The following is a 20,501-nucleotide window of genomic DNA, read 5'->3' as shown; positions in this document are numbered from 1 at the left end:
TGCTCGGGGGATAGTACTTTCCAAAAGTACCCGGACTTCAGGGATGGAGGCTTACAGTACTGAACATTTACGATGAGGTCAATTAATTGCGATTACCCTCTATGCTCTTGTTGTAAAGTTACACCTGGTATTTGCATTTTCCTTACGTCAGCGGACGACTCCACAGCATATTTTTGGGTCTTAAGGCCAGGCTGGAAACTAAATGCATGTACGGGCTGCAGGGACCTTTTGGTAATTTACATAGTGCCAAGTTCTGAGAGTTACAGGAACTTTGTTGGCAAGATTTGCAATGCATCTTAATTTTACCTTTAGTAAAACCTGTCACTTCTCTGGTCTCTTAACCCTGATAGATGTCAAAGAAACACTAATTCAAACACGAGTAAAAACATTGAAGCATTTAAACTAGTACACCACACAGGACGCTAGTGTAGATGAAGTTACATTTGATTCGATATTTCACATTGGGAGGCATTCAGGAGTCTGTTTGTTTGCGTGTGAGCAGGTATGTACGGGGCGGGTTGGCAGAGAAATATCAGAGCAGTTTGTTGGAAAACGCTGAAGCTCCCACGACAAAAGCAGCGGCCAAAGTAAATGTCTGCCATCCCGAGGAAAAAGATTTCAGTGTTGAATCAGTGGAGGGGGGGTAGGCTGATAGATTTGTGTACTGATGTGGTGGTGGGGAGCGAGGGGATCGAGGGGAGGGGGTTGGTCCCCTCAGACTGCACACACAAACACTTAACTATATGTTTTTTCACCAGCACATGGGTGGAAGTGTGTGCATAAACACACTGGCAAACACTACGGTGGCTTTGGGCCCGACACTGGGGGCTCATAGAGGATTCAGTGCGAGTCCCCTCGCTAATAAAATTCACAGTGTTAGCATTAGTGAGATTTAGCAGGGAAAATAAACATTTTCACACTCAAGGCTGGCTGGGGGGAGGGGGGGGGGTTAGGCTGGATGAAGATGTTGAGGGTGGCGCTGCTGGCACAAAATCAAGCTGTGGTGTGGGGGGGGAGGGGGAGGGGGGTGTCCTTCATTCATCACAGATTCAAGGTCATCGTGGTTTTTCTGACTGCATTCACCACTTTTGGAAAGAAATTACATTAATTAAAAGTTACATTAATATTCATTCACCAATAACAGCATGCACACGTTTGAACAGTTATTGGTAACAAACTAAAGTTCTACTTTTATAAAACTTGATTTCTGATTAGGGCGGCTGCACGATTAATTGCAAATTCATCATTATTGCAATTTGAGTTTGCCCAGTAAATGCATTACAACAGGCTGAATTTATTTATTGTAGATTTCACCCACTGAATGTAGGCCTGAGTATAACGTCCATGCTTTGACATCAGATGCAGTCAGATGAAACACAAGCTCACTATCAGCTCCACTCAGATGTATTGGTGCCAATTAAGTGGTGATTCATTTTGTATTCTGGAGTGACATGTTGCATACACAGATCTTTGTCAAACAGACACTGATTGTGTAAAATATTTTATTTAGCTGACGGATATTTAAAAAAATAGGTTTCAGCTCATATGCTTTGGTTTATTTTTCACACTTCATATTATTATTGCAATACCGAACAGTGACTGCTTTGATTGAAGCTCTGGTTCTTTAAATGCTGTTTCAACAGACAAGGCAACAGACCGATTTTTCTGCAGAGACTGATAGTGACCCTCCATGTGCTCTGGGTCAGAATGACTCTGAGACCTTAAGCTGCTTCTGGGGATAAGAACAACCCTCCAATTAAAGTGTTTTCATTTTCAGCAGAGATTAAAAACAGCCCATTACTTTTGAATACTATTTTGTCTTTACTCTATGGACGGGCACTGAAGCCCCTGTAATTATAACTCTTTATATAAATCCAGATCCCACAATTAAAACCAGCCCACAATGCAGACACACATTCACACGCATGCGTACGCACACATGCCATATATTGCCACATTTGCTGCGCCACCACGGTCTGTGCAACATCTGTTTTCTCACTCCTTGCCGGAACCTGCTCACCCTTTCAATTAACCGCCGCCTATAAAACACGCCTTCACCCAGTGGTGAGAGGTGTGTGAGCGTGTTGTGTGAAATTTGTTCCAGGTAAAATAAGTCTAGACCAATGACATCCATTAAAACAACACTGAGCTACAGAGAAGTAGCTTAGCTTTTAAAAATCTTAATATCATAGACCTCTAGGTCGTAGTGCTCGAGGCCTAATGAATTCCTCTGAGCGGAGGTTGATGTATAGTTTGCAGGGGTGGTGTTTGAAGTCATTGGGGGCGGGTTTTTTTGGGGGGGTTTTGGGCACAGGGCCCAGAAGGGTGAGGCAGGCGCCAGCCTACCAGGCAACTAGGCTGTGAGGCCTGTTTCCTGCTTTATAGAGGGGAATATTAATACACTTATCTCCTATTAAATCTGTTGGCAGAGCAGTACGCTTGCCTCATTTATAAAAACAGCAAATCCCAGCAGGAGCAAGGCACAGCCAGAATGAACTCTTCATTCATGATGATCCATGCTCCCAAGTGAATCCTACTTCTTTACTCCATCCATACTGTTCTGTACAGTAAGATGACACATTTATTTATTAGCCATTAAGAGGCACATTCCTGAGGACTGTTTGTTGTTTCTGCCAACTCTTTTATTCACATCTTTATCATCTCCACCAGTCTTTTTTTTTTCTTCCTGGCCCCCAAACTACTGTCGTCTGCCGTCTGAAGTTCCCGGGGGCCTTTTAACTAAGTGCATATGCCTCTGCTTTACGACTCGCCACCTCCAAACATAATAGTTTTGGAAGTAAGACCCTGGTTTATGGCTGTAGGTCTGGCCTGGTGATTATTGCGGTGCCTGGATTCATTTGGCTTGAGGGTTTTAGAGCTCCACCAGCCAAATGTGGGGGATTGGATGCACATTGACAGCAGTGGAGGTGACATGCTGAATGTGTGTGTGTGTGTGTGTGTGTCTGTGTGTGTGTTTGTGTGTTAAGGTGCACAGTGCATGTGCTTAGGTGACTTGTGATGGGCCTATTATGAGTTTCCTGCCTCTCGCGCCTCTGATGATGTCGGCTGTATGACCTAATTACATATGTGCAAAGACACACATGGCAGCCCTGCTCTCTGTCCCCTCACACTGAGAGGCAGCACCTGTTGATCCCAAGAAAACAATCTGCCTCTCTACCTGTGGTATAGTGGGAACAAAGTCGGGTAAAAAATTACAGACGTGAAGCCACCAATTTGTTTGTACACAGCCTCTTGTGTCATTGTCTTGTTTTCTTTTTTGGACACAGACATGACCATATTTGGACAAAAGGGGGAGGAGCTGGAGAGGAGCGGATTTTGGCAAATGCTAAATTATCAAAGCTTAACAGTCTGAACTTGTGCCTTGTTGATAAATTAGCTAGTTGTCCTAATTCTTACAGATAGCAGTTTGATTTGTGGCGATAGCTTACTGACGTTATTTATTTGTTGGACCAGAAGAGTTTGTGCAATGAGTTCAACATAGCTAAAGATCAAGCATCAGTTGAACACCACTACAAGGTTTTTGCTCTCTGACAAGCTGGAGCACAGACTTATATGGCTTGTTGGTTCAATAAAATCATGAGCAATCCATACAAGATGTCCAAAATGTACATGAAATAATATCTAGACGGCACCAACTACTCAAACATGGCTAAGAGGTTCAGCTCATGGACTGAATTAGATGAGTAGACAACAAGCAGAAAGCTAGCTGCTTGTAGCTGTTACTCAAAGACACAATGCGTAACTCTAAGGCTTAATATCATTTAAATATGAAAGTTAAATACTATATAAATTCAGCCCCCAGACAGGTGTCATGTATAGAGAAATTGGTAACAGGACCTTATCTGATTTTTGGACCAGTTTGTGAACATGAGCAGCTTTTTAACATAGCGCTCTATGGAGATCGACTCGCGTTTGAAGTCAGCCCCAAGTGGCCACTCAAAGAACTGCAGTTTATGGTAAGGCTGCGTTGGCTACCATGATTGCAGATTGAGTGCTACATGCCTTGGTAATTTCAAATAAATAAATAAACACAAATGATGGACAATAAGTACGTAGAGAAGGTATATAAATTACCTTCTCTTCAATTTCATGGGAAAGTATTCGCCCTGCTCATTTTCTTGCGCTCATTTACCACATCAATAAGAAAAACGTGCAACAGTCAGGTCTAGCAGGAGGCCATGAACTCTACCTTTGTGAGGCGGCCTTGTCCTTTTCTAATGGTATTCTGAGATCAATTTGTTTAAATTGCCTCCATTTAACTTTCCCGAGAACAGCGGTCTGAAAGAGATTACTATCGCGGTAATTACTGAGAATGATTGGAGGCGATTCATTATGCATAAGAGGACGTGAATGCTAAATAGGAGCTGTGTGTATGTGTGTGAAAGATGCAGAAGATAGAGTGTAGCTTAGCTAGCTGTGACCTTTGCTATAGTGCTCCAGGCTGAACATGGTCCAGGATAACCAAAACAACATAGAACGAAAGTACGAGGAATTTACACATATTTCCTCTGATCTGGTTAACTGCAATGTATTACAGGTTCTTAATAGTGTTTAGGTCATCATATATACACTCATAAACATAAAGGTGGCTTTCTTTTGAGGGTAACAAGCCAAGATAGCTGACATTGTCTCCATTTTGTCTCTTTGTCTACAGTATCACGTTTCTCTAGCCCGCGTCTGACACCCCGCCTGAGCAGAAAGAGGGCGCTGTCGATCTCCCCGCTGTCAGATGCCAGCATCGACCTGCAGACCATGATCCGCACCTCGCCCAACTCCCTGGTGGCCTACATCAACAACTCCCGCTCCAGCTCAGCGGCCAGCAGCTCTTATGGGCACCTTTCAGTCGGAGGCATCAGGTAGATGCACGTGCACAAACACACACCTTTACGTTGAGCTGCCAAAAGATGCAGAGACTTTTCTCATGATTGTGGGGTTTGTAGACAGACCAGGGACACATATTAGAGTTAGAGAAAAACATGGTAGCGGGTATTTTGCAGAATACGTGACCTTACATTAATGAGCTGCATGGATAATTTCATTCTTCATTAACACGATAACAAGAAAATGTTTACTGAAGCCTTACATAGCTTGGTAAGTCAAATGTTAGGGTCCAATGTGGTCACAATAAGACATCTTGGTGCCTGATAGTGTCAGTTCAACACTAATGTCATTCAAGTATAGGCCTAGCCTCTAAATATTTAGAACTAGACATGAGTCTCCATGTTTTTCCATGAGGTAACTGCTTTCCTTTCTCTCTCATTCAGCCCATCCTTCAGCTTCCCTCATCCCATCAACCCTGTCGCCTACCAGCAGCTGTTGTCCCAGCAGAGGGGTCTCAACGCCTTTGGCCACACACCACCTCTCATTCAGCCATCACCGTCTTCCTACTCTGCTCGACAACACCACCTCACGGTCTCGCCGATGTCCACCTCCCACAACAGCTCCAACTCTGAGGCAAACCAGGTATGAACAGGAGCATTTGTACCCTTGGAATGTGAAACTTGAATGTTTTCTACCTCAGATGTCATTTATATTCATGTTTAGGAAAGTTTGATTTTTTTTTTTGTGCTACCAAATGGATGATTCATTTCATTTATATTGATTTCTGATCAATGTGTACACCAGTAATGGATGGATGGATGGATGGATGGATAGCTAGATGGATTACATTTTACTGTTACAGCAACTACAATTACATTCAAGAGGCACATATAAACAAGACATTAAAAATACTTCAATGAGTTTTTTAAACTAGACTCAACAGTCACGGAACAATACAAACAAACGTCCTTATTCAGGGAGGTGTAGCCCAGCAACCTCCCTGTTTTACAAATGCTAAATTATGAAGTCTGGTTTTGAAAAAGTTCAATTGGTTTTTAAAATGATTTAGGGTTGTCAGTCGGACTTTTGGTGGAGGGGAACGTCTTCCCAGAAAACATTATGATTCGGCCTTTTCAACCCATTTCACACCCGTTGGCTGAAGTCATCTACTGGAGCGATTAAAGACTTTAGGTACATCCTGGTCATTCAGACTCCAGCATAAGTTTTTATAGGGCCCAGGTTTAAAATGACAGAAATGATCCTTTATTCCACCTTGAATTGAAAAGTAGTTTTGAATCAAGAATTTTCTTTAAAATTATGAGAAATATACAGCTCAAGTCCTGCAAGTTGCAAGGGTCTTTCTTTATCAGGACACTGTTTGCACCAAGACAACTTGTAATGTAAACTTTCCACTCTCTGCGCTGCTATCAGCAGTGTTTCAACACAGTGTCCACTGACAAACACCAGCAGTATCTCAGTATTCCCGCCTGAATCGTACACACTCCTGCACTAAAGAATGAGACACACCCAAATTCACTAACACACGTTCAGCTTTATTTCAACAGTGATCAGAACCACATTTCCCTTTTGGTTTACGGCCAACTGTATGAATCATTGAGGCCCCCAGAAGTGCAGAACTGCAATCTACCGTCTGGGTGGGATTAGGGGACCCCCCTCTAATATTGGACCCCTTCCAATGAACCTCTATATTCACACCCATACACAATAACTCATCAGCTGCTTTACATTTTATATTTCTCTTATTGTTTGCGTCTAGTATTGCTTTTAAAGGCCTTGTGTGTCATTCTGTCGTCTTAAGAATCTGTAAGCAAATCAAAGCCCCACCCACCCGCAACCTCCAACCCCACCCGCCGACACAACCCCGCACTCCTCCTCCCCAGTACCGAGGGTCATAACTCCCCTTCTTTCATATTTCCTTGTGGCTTAAGGGGGAACATAAAGCAGTCTAAACTGTTTAGTCTCGGCAGCTGGTTCCAGTCTGACTTATGGGCCGGCGATGCAACCAGGACTCCACACATCTCTTCACAGGAGGAGCGGGCCAAAGACAATTGTGTGCTGTCTCTGCCTTTCTCTGCGGTTTAATGAATTGAATTACACTAATAGGAGACTGGATTGGAAGGCTGGTGGATGCATGGATGGATGTTAAGTTTAATGTGTTGCAGTTAAGTCAAAGATTCACTGATAGATTATGAATTACTTGGTTAATGGGTCACTTTTTGTTTCCCCAGAATGTATGTACATCAGCCACTACTTTATTTCTATATAAAGTACATTACTAAATTTAAATGTACACAAGCAATTGTGAAACAAGAAAAAAACATCCATACACACCCAAGCAACATTCATACTCAAAATAGGACAAACAAAATCCCAAAGTCTGCAATAGTAAATAATTATCTGCATTTATTTGACAGAGATAAAATATATAAAAATTGTTTGGGGTGACATCAGATACCGTCTCTCGAGTAGAGCAGTGATTTCTCTCTGGAACCAAATTCTTTATAGTATATTCTGGGTTTAGGTCATTATAATACTTTTCACTAAACGTTTAAACTCAAATGTTTGATCAATTGATTGAGATAGAACTTAATAATCAGACAAAGTCATCACAGCAGCTTCATTACAATATTCAAAATTAAAGACAGGGTTCAAAGATGCATTTGACACACCAAACATTCAGAGGCCCTCAACAAGCTTATATCAGGGTTTAAGCTCCATATTTAATTTTAGGATTGACTGGGATGCTCCATACTGAACTTATTAAAACAATGAGACCCTGTATCTCAGGTCTGATGGTCATGGTTCATATCACTGTTCAGAGTGAAGGTCAGAGACGATACTGTTAGCCAGCCTTTGACTATTTGTGTTAAGGTGGAACAGTTTAGACTTGACAGTGGTTGACAGACACGTGTACCATGTGGTGTTTCAGTACTGTTGGGCACTCAGAATCACAGAAATAAAAAACATAACAAGGATATGTCGCCCCAAAAGATCTCAGTCTTGCAGCTTTTTTAAATTTGTTCTTTTAGAGGAAAACAAATGGTCGATCAGTAGACCCAAATGTTTATAGTATGACACTTGCTCGATTGTTTCATTATGAATGCATTGGGGTTCTATAAGCATCAGATGGTGAACCAAATACTGTTTCCTCGGTTTTCTTTGTGTTAATCTCTAGAGCTTTATTATCACCGCGCTCAGCCTGAGTGACTTAAAGATAATCAGAGATATATCATCTGACTGTCTGTTTTTATCTGTCTTTCAGAATGCCAGTGGAGACCCAGCAGTCAGCAGCACAGTCAACCCATTGATCACCAAGAGGTCAAAGGTTAAAACAGAAGCAGAAGGTCCGCTTCCCATTTCACCGTCGTCTCAGGTAAGAGAATATTCAAAACAAAACAAACCAACACCAGACAAAAGAAAAGAATCTGAAAGTTCTCCGGAACAACAACAGAAATATTCCTGGTGAATGTTCTTTGGGGATCTCCAATGACCTTCAATCTCTCCAGCTGCTTACAGTGGGAAATGAGTCCAAGGCAGTTGCTAATTTGGCTTTTATTGATTATAGGGTGGGAAATAAAAATGCAGCTTTAATCAATGACAAAGGCAAGCAACAACTCATTAGGATTAAGACACAGATAAGATAAGGGGGATGCAAAACAGTACAGAATGCTTGTGTAACTTCTGGCATGCAGAGTCCGATAAAGGATGTCTGAATTCAAGTCATCTATACGTTTTAACAGCACATCTGCACAGCTGTTCACCCCCTCTGATAAAGTGCTTTCTCTTTTCTCCAGGACCTGGGTGGGGGTATCTTGGACCTGAGTGAAGATCTGGATAAAGATGAGTGTAAACAGGAGCCTGAGGCCATATATGAGACCAACTGCCACTGGGAGGGCTGCTGCAAGGAGTATGACACCCAGGACCAACTTGTACATGTGAGTAATAGGTGCAATGAATGACAAAATCCCTTTACACAGCATGTTCAAGGGGAGATTTTGGTTCTTCAATCGGGTGCTGCTGTTTAGTACGAAAGGTACAGATGAGTAGTGGTGATGCTCCGCTGTTAAACACAGAGGAGGAGGTGTAGACGGCCAAGATGGTGTTGGTCTTAATAGGGGAGCCAGAAGGCCGACACGAGGGCATGACATTTTAAAACATTTGATTTGTTAATAGTAAATAGCTTACCGAAAAAGAAGATGAAAAAAATCACCTGAAAAATGCCTACAAATAGAGAAATGGTAAATGGACTTGAGCTTGTAGAGAGCTTCTCTAAGACTACTCAAAGCGCGTTTCCTTTTGCTGTTCTGGACAGGGTCATCAACATTATAAGACGACTTCAGTAGTGATGGTCATTTCCAAAATTTCCCCTCAGAACCTGCTTTGTGTGAAAAGAGAAACGCTGTAAGAAGTCTTCTCCTGCTCATTAAAGCGGTGCTGATTGAGTCTGCTCAGAAGCTGTCAAGTAACGGATCCCTTCCTGTTCGGTTGACACGCGCAGCGTTAATGAGCGCTGCCGGCTCTCGCCAAATTCAAACACAAGCCCCTGCAGCTGTGCCCCTGCAACCCCTTAGCCCTTTGACCCCCTGACTCCTAACCTCTCGCCCCCAGAAAAGCACCCCCAACCCCTGAAGCCCAGAAGGCCGGCCATAAATACATTGTCATGCCAGAAGCTCTGGAGTTATGGAACCTCACGCTCACCCCTTTTTTTCAGACAAACTTTTCTTCTTGCTTTCTCCTCCGTGTGTGACTGTGTCGGTTATCTCTGGGCGTTGGTGGGAGGGGCTTATGTCAGGTCTACAGAACCAGAAGCTGATGGGAGGTGCTTGGTGGTTTCAAGATGCAAAAAGTCAGGACTAGAGGAACCTTGGACGACTTTAACCCCAGAATCCAGCTCCCCAGACACAAACTCTGTGAGAGCATGCAGGATCAGTGAGGAGACAAGTGTTTGATCAGAAGTTTGAAGGATGGACGAGGCAGACACATTCCTAAATCCTCACAGGACCACATGCTTTCTATTGACTATATATAAAAAAATGAAAAGCAAGAGAAGGAAAGAAACCCAGCAGCAACACCATAAGCACATCCAGGGTTCACACATGGTTCCATTAAAATCAGCAAAAAACAACACACACCTGTGGGTTTTCGGGCTTCCACAAAACCAAACTAATTACATATTATGGATTCACTGCAGAGTGTAACCTGAAAATAGAGGCCTCTGCTTGTTTCCATTCCTCCTCCTTCACCCAAAATAGATCTCAGTAGAATCATCAGCCACCGAGCTTTCTCGCTGGTGGAGAAGTGGCCACATAAGTGCAGCGTTGTGGGTGTGGATGTCCTCGGGAAATGAAGTAGTCCCTGTGGGTGTGTGGATATTTGCATGTGGCGCACGGGATGAGAGTTTTGAAGTGTGTTTGTTCTGAAACACTGTGTGGGTTTGTGTGTTCAGAAAGTGCACAACCGTCTGTAATTTAAGTCATTTGAGTTCATTTAACCTGTTTGAAGACATAATTAAGAGAACTGCAAATCTAAGGGGGGGAGTTCTCAGGAGCCACAGGTCGGATTTAAACCCAGGCCACCTGCTTGGAGGACTAGGGGCGCACGCACCAACCACTAATCTACCGGAGCCCCTAACCAATATTTTATTTAATCTATTTTCACTGTATTTTCAAATAAACTACCACCATACATTTACTATATCACAATTTTTAGCTTCACAAAATACAAACACAACTTTATCCTGGGAGATTTTATGTTTACTTTATCATTTAATTTCTCCTGAAACTACTAGACTAGCAGATACTCCTTCACAGACTTCCTGATGCACCAAACATCAGGAGGATGGAAGATAATAGATAAGTCTTAAAATCCTCTTCCTGGTCACTTTTACTGCGACCTGAGGAAGTTCCTCTTCCTTTAGAAACACTCACACATGAATGCACACACAGGGCCTGAAAAAACAGACACAGGGCTTTTATAGGTTTTGTCTCCTGTTGACAGATGCATAAAAAACGTCAGCCATAATGGATGGTGGTGTCATTCAAAATGTGTGTGTGGAGGCACATGGTCACATGAGAGAGGAAGAATCTACTGGTGGGAAAGAAAGACAAGAATTTGCTGACTCACACAAACACACACACAAGCTCACACATACAAACACTCTGTGTCTAGTCCCTGTTTCTACATCGAGCTCATTATCTCTATAACAGAATATATTTGATATTACACTCTGACTGACTTTATTTGAATTGTCTCCTCCTCAGCACATCAACAACGACCACATCCACGGCGAGAAGAAAGAGTTTGTGTGCCGCTGGGACGAGTGTTCCCGGGAGCAGAAGCCCTTCAAGGCTCAGTACATGCTGGTGGTCCACATGAGGCGGCACACGGGCGAGAAGCCACACAAATGCACGGTAAGAATCTTACATCACTAGAAAATACAGTAGTGAGCTGTTAGAAGCAAGTTTGTTAACTAGTGGTATGTTATTATTGGCTTTCCTCGATGAGTGGGGACACGTGAGGGGTGAATAAAGGTCAAATTGGACGCAGCAGATACCAAAGTATTCTGACTTTTTTTTTTTTTTAAACTCAGGACCTGGACGTCTTTAAGTCCCCATCCAAAGTTTGGAATCAGTCCACCATCTCAAAGCCATGTTTACATGCCCTGAAGACATTACACTTAGGGCCCGACCAATAAGGATTTTTGGGGCCGATGCCGATATTAGGGAGAAATAAAATTCAGATACCGATATACAAAACAATTTATTGTCCCCTTGGGAAAATCTCAAAACTCAAAGTGCTGCCAAACATTCAGCTGCTTCTAGAATCAATCAATAAAAACAATAGAAAAAACACATCTAAACGTTAACATAAAGGCACATACCAATGTGATTCCGGGTCCCAAGCAGTGCAGCGTCATCGGATGTTTGTGTTTATATCGACGATGTCTTTCTCAGCTCTATCTTCGATTTTCAGAAATCGAATGAAATCGATATACACAAACATTTATAGTGTTGATCCCTCAAGTGCAGTTATCAAATACTTGTGGAAAAGTATTTAGAATTAAGATTAATAAAAATGTTTTTTTTTTCAGTTGAACAAAAGTTTATTTATTGGCCAGAACAACAACAGTGCACTGAAACACTCATTTCAATTTAGCAATTCCAAATTATGAATACAAAATATGTTGAAAAATAATGAACAAACTTAAATTGAATAAACTTAGTTATATCGGCACGTAACAGAGATTAAAATTATCCGATACAGGTAGTCACATGATATGATAATATCAGCCTATAATATCAGCCGGACGATAAATCAGTCGTGCTCTAATTACTATTTCATCATTAAGGTTAGTCTCTTTTTTTTTTTTTTTTTTTTTTCCATATTCAATAGAAATTAACTTGAAACTTGAAAACTAGCCTCTACCCAACAACCCGTCCCTCTACCAGATAAAATGTTGATGTGCTTTTCTTTGTGGTAACAACCAGAGATATTTAACATGTTGATAAATCATGGGGCTTCATTAAAGCTTCATTTGCTGTGTGAAGATCCGATTGAGGATCTGTTTGCTCGGCTTCAAAGCTCGCTCACAGGGTCTTGTGAATGCATTAAAACAGATGACTTATGAAAGAGAGTTAAGGAAGCTGATTGACAGCGTGGGCGTGTAATTAAAATCTGCAGACAAGCAGGGGGTCGCTTTATATTCTCTTCACAAATCCCACATGCATCTTCTTTACCACTCGTTTGTCTTTAAAGGGAGAAGCGTCTGACTTTTATTTCTAATTTCTGAGCTGCTCTAATTCGATTCTCTTTTAATCTCAAAGCCAGTTGCGTTCACAATGAGTGCTCAGAAAGAATACCAAATTATAGCTTGTACAGTACAAGCAAATACAAAGGCTAAACACAGAGAAACACTGAGGCTCTTTGTTTCAACAAAGCACACCATACATAAAGCTTTACCACACCTCACACTTAGTTTAGCTATTTCGCATAAAAGCCCTTTTTATCAGAGTGTGCACCGCTTTGCTTTTGTATGGCACGCCACAGTAGATGGGCAAGAGTCCAACAGTGGATTACATTTCATAAATGTAAAAAACAGAGCCTTTTTTTTTTGTTGCCTGGTCATTTCTCTTTCCAGCTGCAGACAAAACAACGCAGCACTCAGGTCAGACGGTCTCACTGTCTCTCTGTCTGATCATCTCTCTCTCTGACTGTCTGTCTGATTTTCTGTCTCTCTCTCTGACTGTCTGTCTGACTGTCTGTCTCTCTGCCTGTTTTGTCTCTGTGTGCAGTTTGAGGGCTGCGCCAAAGCTTACTCTCGTCTGGAGAACCTTAAGACCCACCTCCGGTCCCACACAGGGGAGAAGCCGTATGTGTGTGAACACGAAGGCTGCAACAAGGCCTTCTCCAACGCCTCAGATCGGGCCAAGCACCAGAACCGCACACACTCGAATGAGGTTTGTTTACACACACACATTTATCAGCTCGATAACTATGATGTCTTGCATTTGCTCATCAGTCAGCTCTGTGTTTAAGTGTCCTTACAGGACATTTGAAAGTATTGTAAGAGAATTATCTGTACTAAGACTACTTGAAATTTTGTGCAAACATGACCTCAACCTTCCCAAAAATGTATTTGGCCTCAACCAGCTACTTATGACACATTTCACACAAATGTCCAGTAGAAAAAATTAATTATTAGTAGAGAAAGTGATTACATCATCTTTGACCCAAATGTAAAATGTTTTGGTCACTGTTTCCTTATACCTATATCTTCTTTGTGTGAATGCAATATCAGAGCTGAAGGGAATTTTACAACTCCAGGTTCATTAAAAAAAAAATTCTGCCCCCTTAGTCAAAAGTGCTGATGACATATGTTTGCTGTATAATTTCAGTTGAACTGTGAATGTCTTTCCGCAGAAGCCGTATGTGTGTAAGATCCCGGGCTGTACCAAGCGCTACACTGACCCCAGCTCTCTAAGGAAGCACGTGAAGACGGTCCACGGACCTGAGGCCCACGTCACCAAGAAACAACGAAACGACGCTCCTCCGAGACAGCAGCCACCCAAAGGCAACGGAGAGAATGACACAAACTCCAAACTTGGTTCAAGAGGCCTGGACGGCAAGATAGAGGCCAACAGCACCTCTATAGGAGTGGAGGACTGCCTACAAGTGAAATCTATCAAAACTGAGAACTCAATGGTGAGTCCAGTTAACATATATTAAAAAAAAGACAGGGAAGCTTATGTTGCTGATCAAACGCTTCTTGCAGAGAATAGAGGCACCACTCTCCAAGACTTTCTAACTTACTTAACACAATACTAACAATGCTCTAATGTCAATTGATCACTGCTTGTACTGCCTGCTTCCTTCTTAACTCACCTCTCTGGTTATTGCTTGAACTTGCTTCTCTAAAGTTAACCTTCCTCATGGACAGACTTCACTGAGGTGAGCTTTTTAACACTTCCTGTCTCTGTTACAGCTCAGCATGGAAGATGTGCTCATTTGTTGATGTCGCAAAATTGCATTTATGCATGACGTAAAATTGCCTTTTTTGCATGATTGTCCTTTTTCACAAATTTAAAATGTGTTTCCCTTGGGAAATGGGACTTACACATATGCATGTATGGAGACACATCAGCGACCCACCAGCATTCATCTGGATTTTTCTACCAATAGTATCCATGGCAGCAGCTTCTTTTGTAACCAGTGATGAAAGCCATTGTCCTATTAATATTCAAAGGCTGGGACTGTTTTATTATTTGTGCTGAACAAATATTGAGAAAATCCAGTGCGTAGAAGACTTTAATTCATCTTTGCCAGTTGGTTTTAGCATCAACACTCTGCTTGATTGTCATTCACATCTATTATCCTCTTAGTTTCTTGTCTTAAATAAATCAAACTCATCTATAATAAATTATATTATGATACTCTAGTCCTCCATTAGTAATAACAAACACCATTACAATCCGAATTTTTTAACTTTGGTTATAAATAATATAAAAGAATATATTATGAAGTTGGTCAAGCTCAAGCTGGTTTTCTTTTCATCATTTTAATCTTTAAATTTGTTTTAGTTGTTCAGTTGTTTTACGACAATTTTTGTAGTTGTCAAATTATATATATATATATATATAGTTCAAAGCATCAACAGCAGCAGCATCAAATTCCTCTCTGTTTTCTTCTGCCAGACATATCAGTCGAGTCCTGGCGGTCACTCTTCCTGTAGCAGTGAGCCGTCACCTCTCAGCAGTGCCAACAACAACGACAGCGGGGTAGAGATGGCGATGCACAGCGGGGGCAGCTTCGGGGACCTCAGTGCACAGGATGAATGTCACATGGTTGACTCCACTGTTCCCGTTGGGGGACAGCACACTGGCGTGGGGCTACAGATGAGGAAAGCCATGGGTCATGGTGGCGCTGTCACCATCAAGCTGGAGAACATCAAGAAGGAAAGGCTGAAGACAGTCAGGGAGTCCTGTCCCTGGGTCAACTCTGCACCACAGCCACCACAGGGCCAACGCAACAGTATGAAGCTGCCTCCCATACCTGCAGTCGGTAAGTGTGGATGGCTGAAAACATCTGTTTGTTGTAATTTTTACTGTGTGATGGGGGTAGAAAATTGCATCATGTGATCTAAATTATTTAGTGTCATAATGTGATATTTGTTCCTTCTTGCTGCCAGGTTCCCTGCTGGAAAGCTCCAACGTGATGAGTAATTCAAGCAATTTGTACCCTGGCCAGCGCATTGGCGACCTGTCTTCATGTGAAGTTACACTGCTGAACCAGCTAAATGAGCGCCGGGACAGCACCACCAGCACCATTAGCTCAGCCTACAACTTGAGTCGACGCTCATCCGGTATTTCACCGTGCTACTCCAGCCGTCGTTCCAGTGAGGCGTCCCAGTTTGGTGGCAACCGCCACAACAATATCAGTTCAGCTGACTCCTATGACCCAATCTCCACAGATCTGTCTCGCCGCTCCAGTGAGGCCAGTCATTGTGGAGGTGGTGGTGTCAGTGGTGGAGGTCTCCCAAGTATCCTTAGTTTGACACCAGCTCAGCATTATCGGCTCAAGGCTAAGTATGCTGCTGCCACTGGTGGAGCTCCGCCTACCCCTCTCCCCAATATGGATCGAATGAGTCTGAAAACCCGTATGGCACTCTACAGTGAGTCCCAGGAAGGCTTGTCACACTCGTTTCATCAGCCTTTTTCTGGAACTGTGCCTCGGCGGTCTAGTGATATTGGGTATGGCATACAGAGCATGATGCCCCATGAAGTACCAACCAACCTTCCACGCCGTGCCAGTGACCCGGTGCGTCGTCCCACACTGGACCCTCTCTCCCTTCCAAGGGTTCAGCGTTTTAACAGTATGAACAACATGAACCCCTTGATTGGTCCATCAGCTGAACGCCACCTGTCTCTGGCTATGCAGGGATACACTCGCTCGGATGGCAGCCTGCAGCGCTATCCATTTGCTCCCAGACCACCAAGCATTTCTGAGAACGTAGCCATGGAAAACATGGCAGTAGATGGGATGATGACTGGAGGGGAGCACAATGGAGAGGATGACATGGTGCTGCCAGATGATGTGATGCAGTACCTGAGGTCTCAGAATTCTGGGCCCTCTGGGAACAGCTCGGGGCAAATGGACTACCGTGCCAGCAATCAGGCTCAGGGCTACCAGACAAGCATGCCCCCACCAGCATCATTTTATGGCCAGAGGAGGATGGCCATGGTGGATGCCACCATGACTCAGTCTGGTCAGGACATGCAATCATGCCATATGGGCCCAGCTGGCTCTCAGCAGCCTTTCCCGGCACCGTCGAACAACATTAACAAGAATAATATGCCAGTGCAGTGGAATGAGGTGAGCTCAGGGACTGTGGACAAAACAACTAAGCTCTCCAAACAACAGCAGCATCCTGTCAGGGGGAACCTAGCTGTTGTTCAGCAAAGGCACAACTTTGGTTCCTTTCAGGGACAAGGTCAGAGTCTGGGCAGCAACCAGCAGGTAGTGCCTATGAGTCAGAATATGTCTATGCAGGGGTATGGAAACCACAGCAGCCAGAGGCTGATGAACATCTCCCACCAGCAGCACCAGCAACAGAGGCAATGCAATAATGGGAACTTTAATGAACAAATGAGTCCTCAGCAAGGGTTTGGCCAAGAGGCAATCCCAAATTCTTTGTCTGGGAGCACTAGTGTGCGACCTAATCGGAACGGTATGGTAGAGCCGGAACTGCAAAGTTTCAAATCAAGGACACAGTCAGATGGGTATACTCATGTGAACCATGTGGACCAGCAGCAAAATTACAGTGTTCTCTCCCAGCAACAGCAGCATAATGCCCATAATGTAGGCAGAGGAATGTTACAACCCAGGCCCCCCATCGAGCCAAAGTCTACTGGAAGACAACACACAGGTACTAGCATGATGCAACTGAGCCAGATACCCAAGTCATCTGCTTTGAGCCCAACTCTTGGTACTGACACCTCAGAGGCAAGCCCAAAAAGGCCGAGTGGTTCAGTAACCCACACCAGCAACTCTGAAAACCTGAACCCTGCTGTTTTCTACACAGGTCAGATTCATATGTTTGAGCCACCTTCTGTCACGTTTAATGCCCCCATGTCTCACTGTTCCAACCAGGCCGCTGTCAGTAACACCACTACTGCAGCCAACATGGCCTCACCAGGAGTCAACCAAGTCTCTAGCAGTACAGTGGATTCTTCCACTGGTGGCACAGATCATGCCCAGATTGACTTTGACACCATGCTAGACGATGGGGACCACTCCAGCCTTATGTCAGGTACCCTGAGTCCTGGCCTTCTGCAGAGCCTCTCCCAGAATTCCTCACGTCTCACCACCCCTCGCAACTCTGTCACTCTCGCTTCTGTACCTGCAGGGATTGGCAACATGGCCATTGGGGACATGAACTCTATGCTCACTGCCTTGGCCGAAGAAAGCAAGTTCCTGAACATGATTAGCTGAGAGCAATCAAACACCTCATCATCCATCCAGTTGTAAACCATTTCTGCATCAGGAATATATGGGCTACATAAGAAAGCACTGATTGAATAATGCAAAACTGGCTATTTCAAGAAAATGTTCTTATTTGTCTGTAAAAAAATGCCTCTCTTGTTATATGAGCTTAAGATTTGTATATGTTTCATTAAAAAGTGTAATTCTCAGTATAGCTACAGTTAAGGACAATTTTATGTCTTTTTTGTTTTTGTTGTTAAAAAGCCATACATTTTAACTACAAATACATATCCCAGGGGATAAACATGTATCTACAAACAATTGCCATTCAGTATTTTCTGGTGAATTCGCCCTTTACAAAAACTGTGCACTGAAAGCAGTCTTCAAGGTACCTTGCTGAAGATATCAGATTTTGGCATCTGAATACAACATGAAAAGAGAGCTACCAGGGAATGGACATGATATGTAAATAAAAAATAATATTTTCTCATGAAGACATTTTGTGTATAAAGGTGACACTGTATGGTACTTGCTTTAATTTAAGCTGTAGACTTTTGATGTTTCAACTTGGGCTGTCAAATGTGAGATGTACCAAAATTGAAAACATTTTTAGGTTTTTAAATACATTTGCTTTTCTCTTTTTTAAGTGTGCAAAACAACAGGCTAAAGAGGTGCATAGACTTTTCAGTAAATGCTCCCCTGACACACACAGTGTTATATTATTAAAATAGATAAGAATATTCCAGTTGTGATCAAGTTTAAAACTTGCACAGTGGGACCAACATACTGATGTACTGTATGGTATGTCTTTGCAGACAAAATATCCTACAATTAATTTATCAGACCCTTTTATCCAAAGTAACGTACATCAGAGAGTAAGAACAACACAAGCAAGGATTTAGAGAGGAGGAGACAACGTCAGGAAGTTCAAACGATTGGCTTTAAGTCCGATCAGACAAACAGGTGTTGACAGGAAGTGACCAGAGGCAAAGCACATTGAAAGCTGTTCTTGAGAGTTCTAATCAGCATAGAAACTATCTTAAAATATTACTATCAAACAAAACCATCGTCCTTACCATCATCATCATAATCAATAATATCAAAACCATCGTCATCATCATCATTAAGGTCGTAGGTGTTCATGAAAGAGCTTGGTCTTTAGCTTTTTCTTAGGACATCACAGAGAGAGGAATGAGGAGTCAAAGCAGGAAACACAAACCGTGTATGTAAAAATCCATACATGCCTTTAATGATTAAAAAAAACACAGTTTATATTTACAGCTCCTGTAAGGAACTTCCAGTTAGTGTCAATGTTGGCGCCCCCTGTGGACAAAGCAGTACTTCATCTGTTTTCAACTCTTTAGTTGCAGTGCGCATGTGCAAGTACTGTTTTGTTTAACTGTCCGATGTATAACTTCTCATTAAACATTAACTTCGTCTTGACACCTATCCCCCCTCTGCAGCGGTTAACATTAAAGTTAACTATTAGAAACAGTTCATCTTTATGCTGATGGTCTCATTTGCTTTTGGGGTCATCAAGAGGCATCAATATTAGATTAATTCCGTTTTATTACAGTTGAAAAAAACTCCTCACTGCCGCTTTAATCCAACTTTCTTGCAGCATTACAAAGACTTAAATACAATCTTATTAAAACAGCCTATACCTTGTTCAAAACAAAATGATGTTAGTCACAAATATTCTGGAATTAAGACTGTTTGTTATTCTGAGCAAATTGTAAACATTTAAAATGTTCATTGTTTTTTTAATTTCTTGAAATTGAATATGCAATTAGGTTGTCAAAGAAGAAATCTGTGACTCAATGCAGATTACAAAGTAAAACATTGGACAGCCCTAGTTGAAACACCTGGTTGTACTGCTTCATGTTCCACAGATAAGTGCTTGTGATCATGGTTGAAGCTCTCGGGGATGGTAAAGCAAATTCAGCTCTCCTTCTTTGCCCTCTGCTTCAGAGGCACAACTCTCCACGGTCCGATCTCACAAGGGTAAATGATTGAAATGGACAAGGATATGCCTCTGTGTTAGTTTATCAGGGCACATGAACCCCTGTGACTGATGAGGAGCATTCTCTAAAAGAATATACAAGTACCTCTGTGTGTCTCAGTAGAGATCCAGCCCTAATTAACACATTCATACCAACCCCCCTTTGCTGCACCCCGTGCTTCCCCTGAGCTCTGATGAACTGCAGCGAGTCCAGGAAGGGACACAGACTTTGATTATGAAAACTCCTCTTTTTGACAGGGATGGCAAACTAGTCCTGCCAATTCCTCCGTTTTATTATGTTTGCTGAATTTCTAAGTAGCCTTTCAAATGTTTGTGTGTATGCTACCGTTCACTTTTACTATGCTCAGTGTGTGTGGGGGTTTGTGTGAGTGTGTGTGTGTATATATCTTTTGTACATTTCAAATAAACTATCTCCTTTGTTTCTGTTTAAATCTCGGCATTGTGTGTCTTTCATATAACACGATTTGAGGTCCCTGGAGGTTACGTGAAAGAAGAGCCAGTGTTCAACTAGTGAGATCATATCTGGCATGTTCTCAGGCTGCTGTTGAATAGACCTCAACATATACTCACTGTAATTCAAACACTGATATATATGACTCAACCTACATGATAATTACATACACTCAAAGGGGTCTTA

The 20,501-nt window shown here is 42.5% G+C and overlaps 1 protein-coding gene across 1 annotated transcript in view; it reads left to right on the top strand.

Annotated features, from left to right (window-relative positions):
- The window catches only part of gli2a (GLI family zinc finger 2a), an 82,459-nt gene extending 62,164 nt beyond the window's left edge, over positions 1-20,295 (top strand). Inside the window, exons 6-14 of the mRNA XM_065962411.1 lie at positions 4,676-4,877; positions 5,286-5,484; positions 8,126-8,236; positions 8,658-8,798; positions 11,124-11,273; positions 13,155-13,319; positions 13,783-14,064; positions 15,054-15,420; positions 15,548-20,295. Coding sequence (XP_065818483.1) covers positions 4,676-4,877; positions 5,286-5,484; positions 8,126-8,236; positions 8,658-8,798; positions 11,124-11,273; positions 13,155-13,319; positions 13,783-14,064; positions 15,054-15,420; positions 15,548-17,850 — 3,920 coding nt within the window. The 3' untranslated portion in view covers positions 17,851-20,295. The remainder of the gene's footprint in view (positions 1-4,675; positions 4,878-5,285; positions 5,485-8,125; positions 8,237-8,657; positions 8,799-11,123; positions 11,274-13,154; positions 13,320-13,782; positions 14,065-15,053; positions 15,421-15,547) is intronic.
- The last annotated feature ends 206 nt before the right edge of the window (positions 20,296-20,501 follow it).

Source organism: Labrus bergylta, chromosome 13, assembly GCF_963930695.1.
Source record: "Labrus bergylta chromosome 13, fLabBer1.1, whole genome shotgun sequence".
Taxonomy (NCBI): Eukaryota; Metazoa; Chordata; class Actinopteri; order Labriformes; family Labridae; genus Labrus; species Labrus bergylta.
This window is presented reverse-complemented; position numbering and strand designations above follow the sequence as displayed.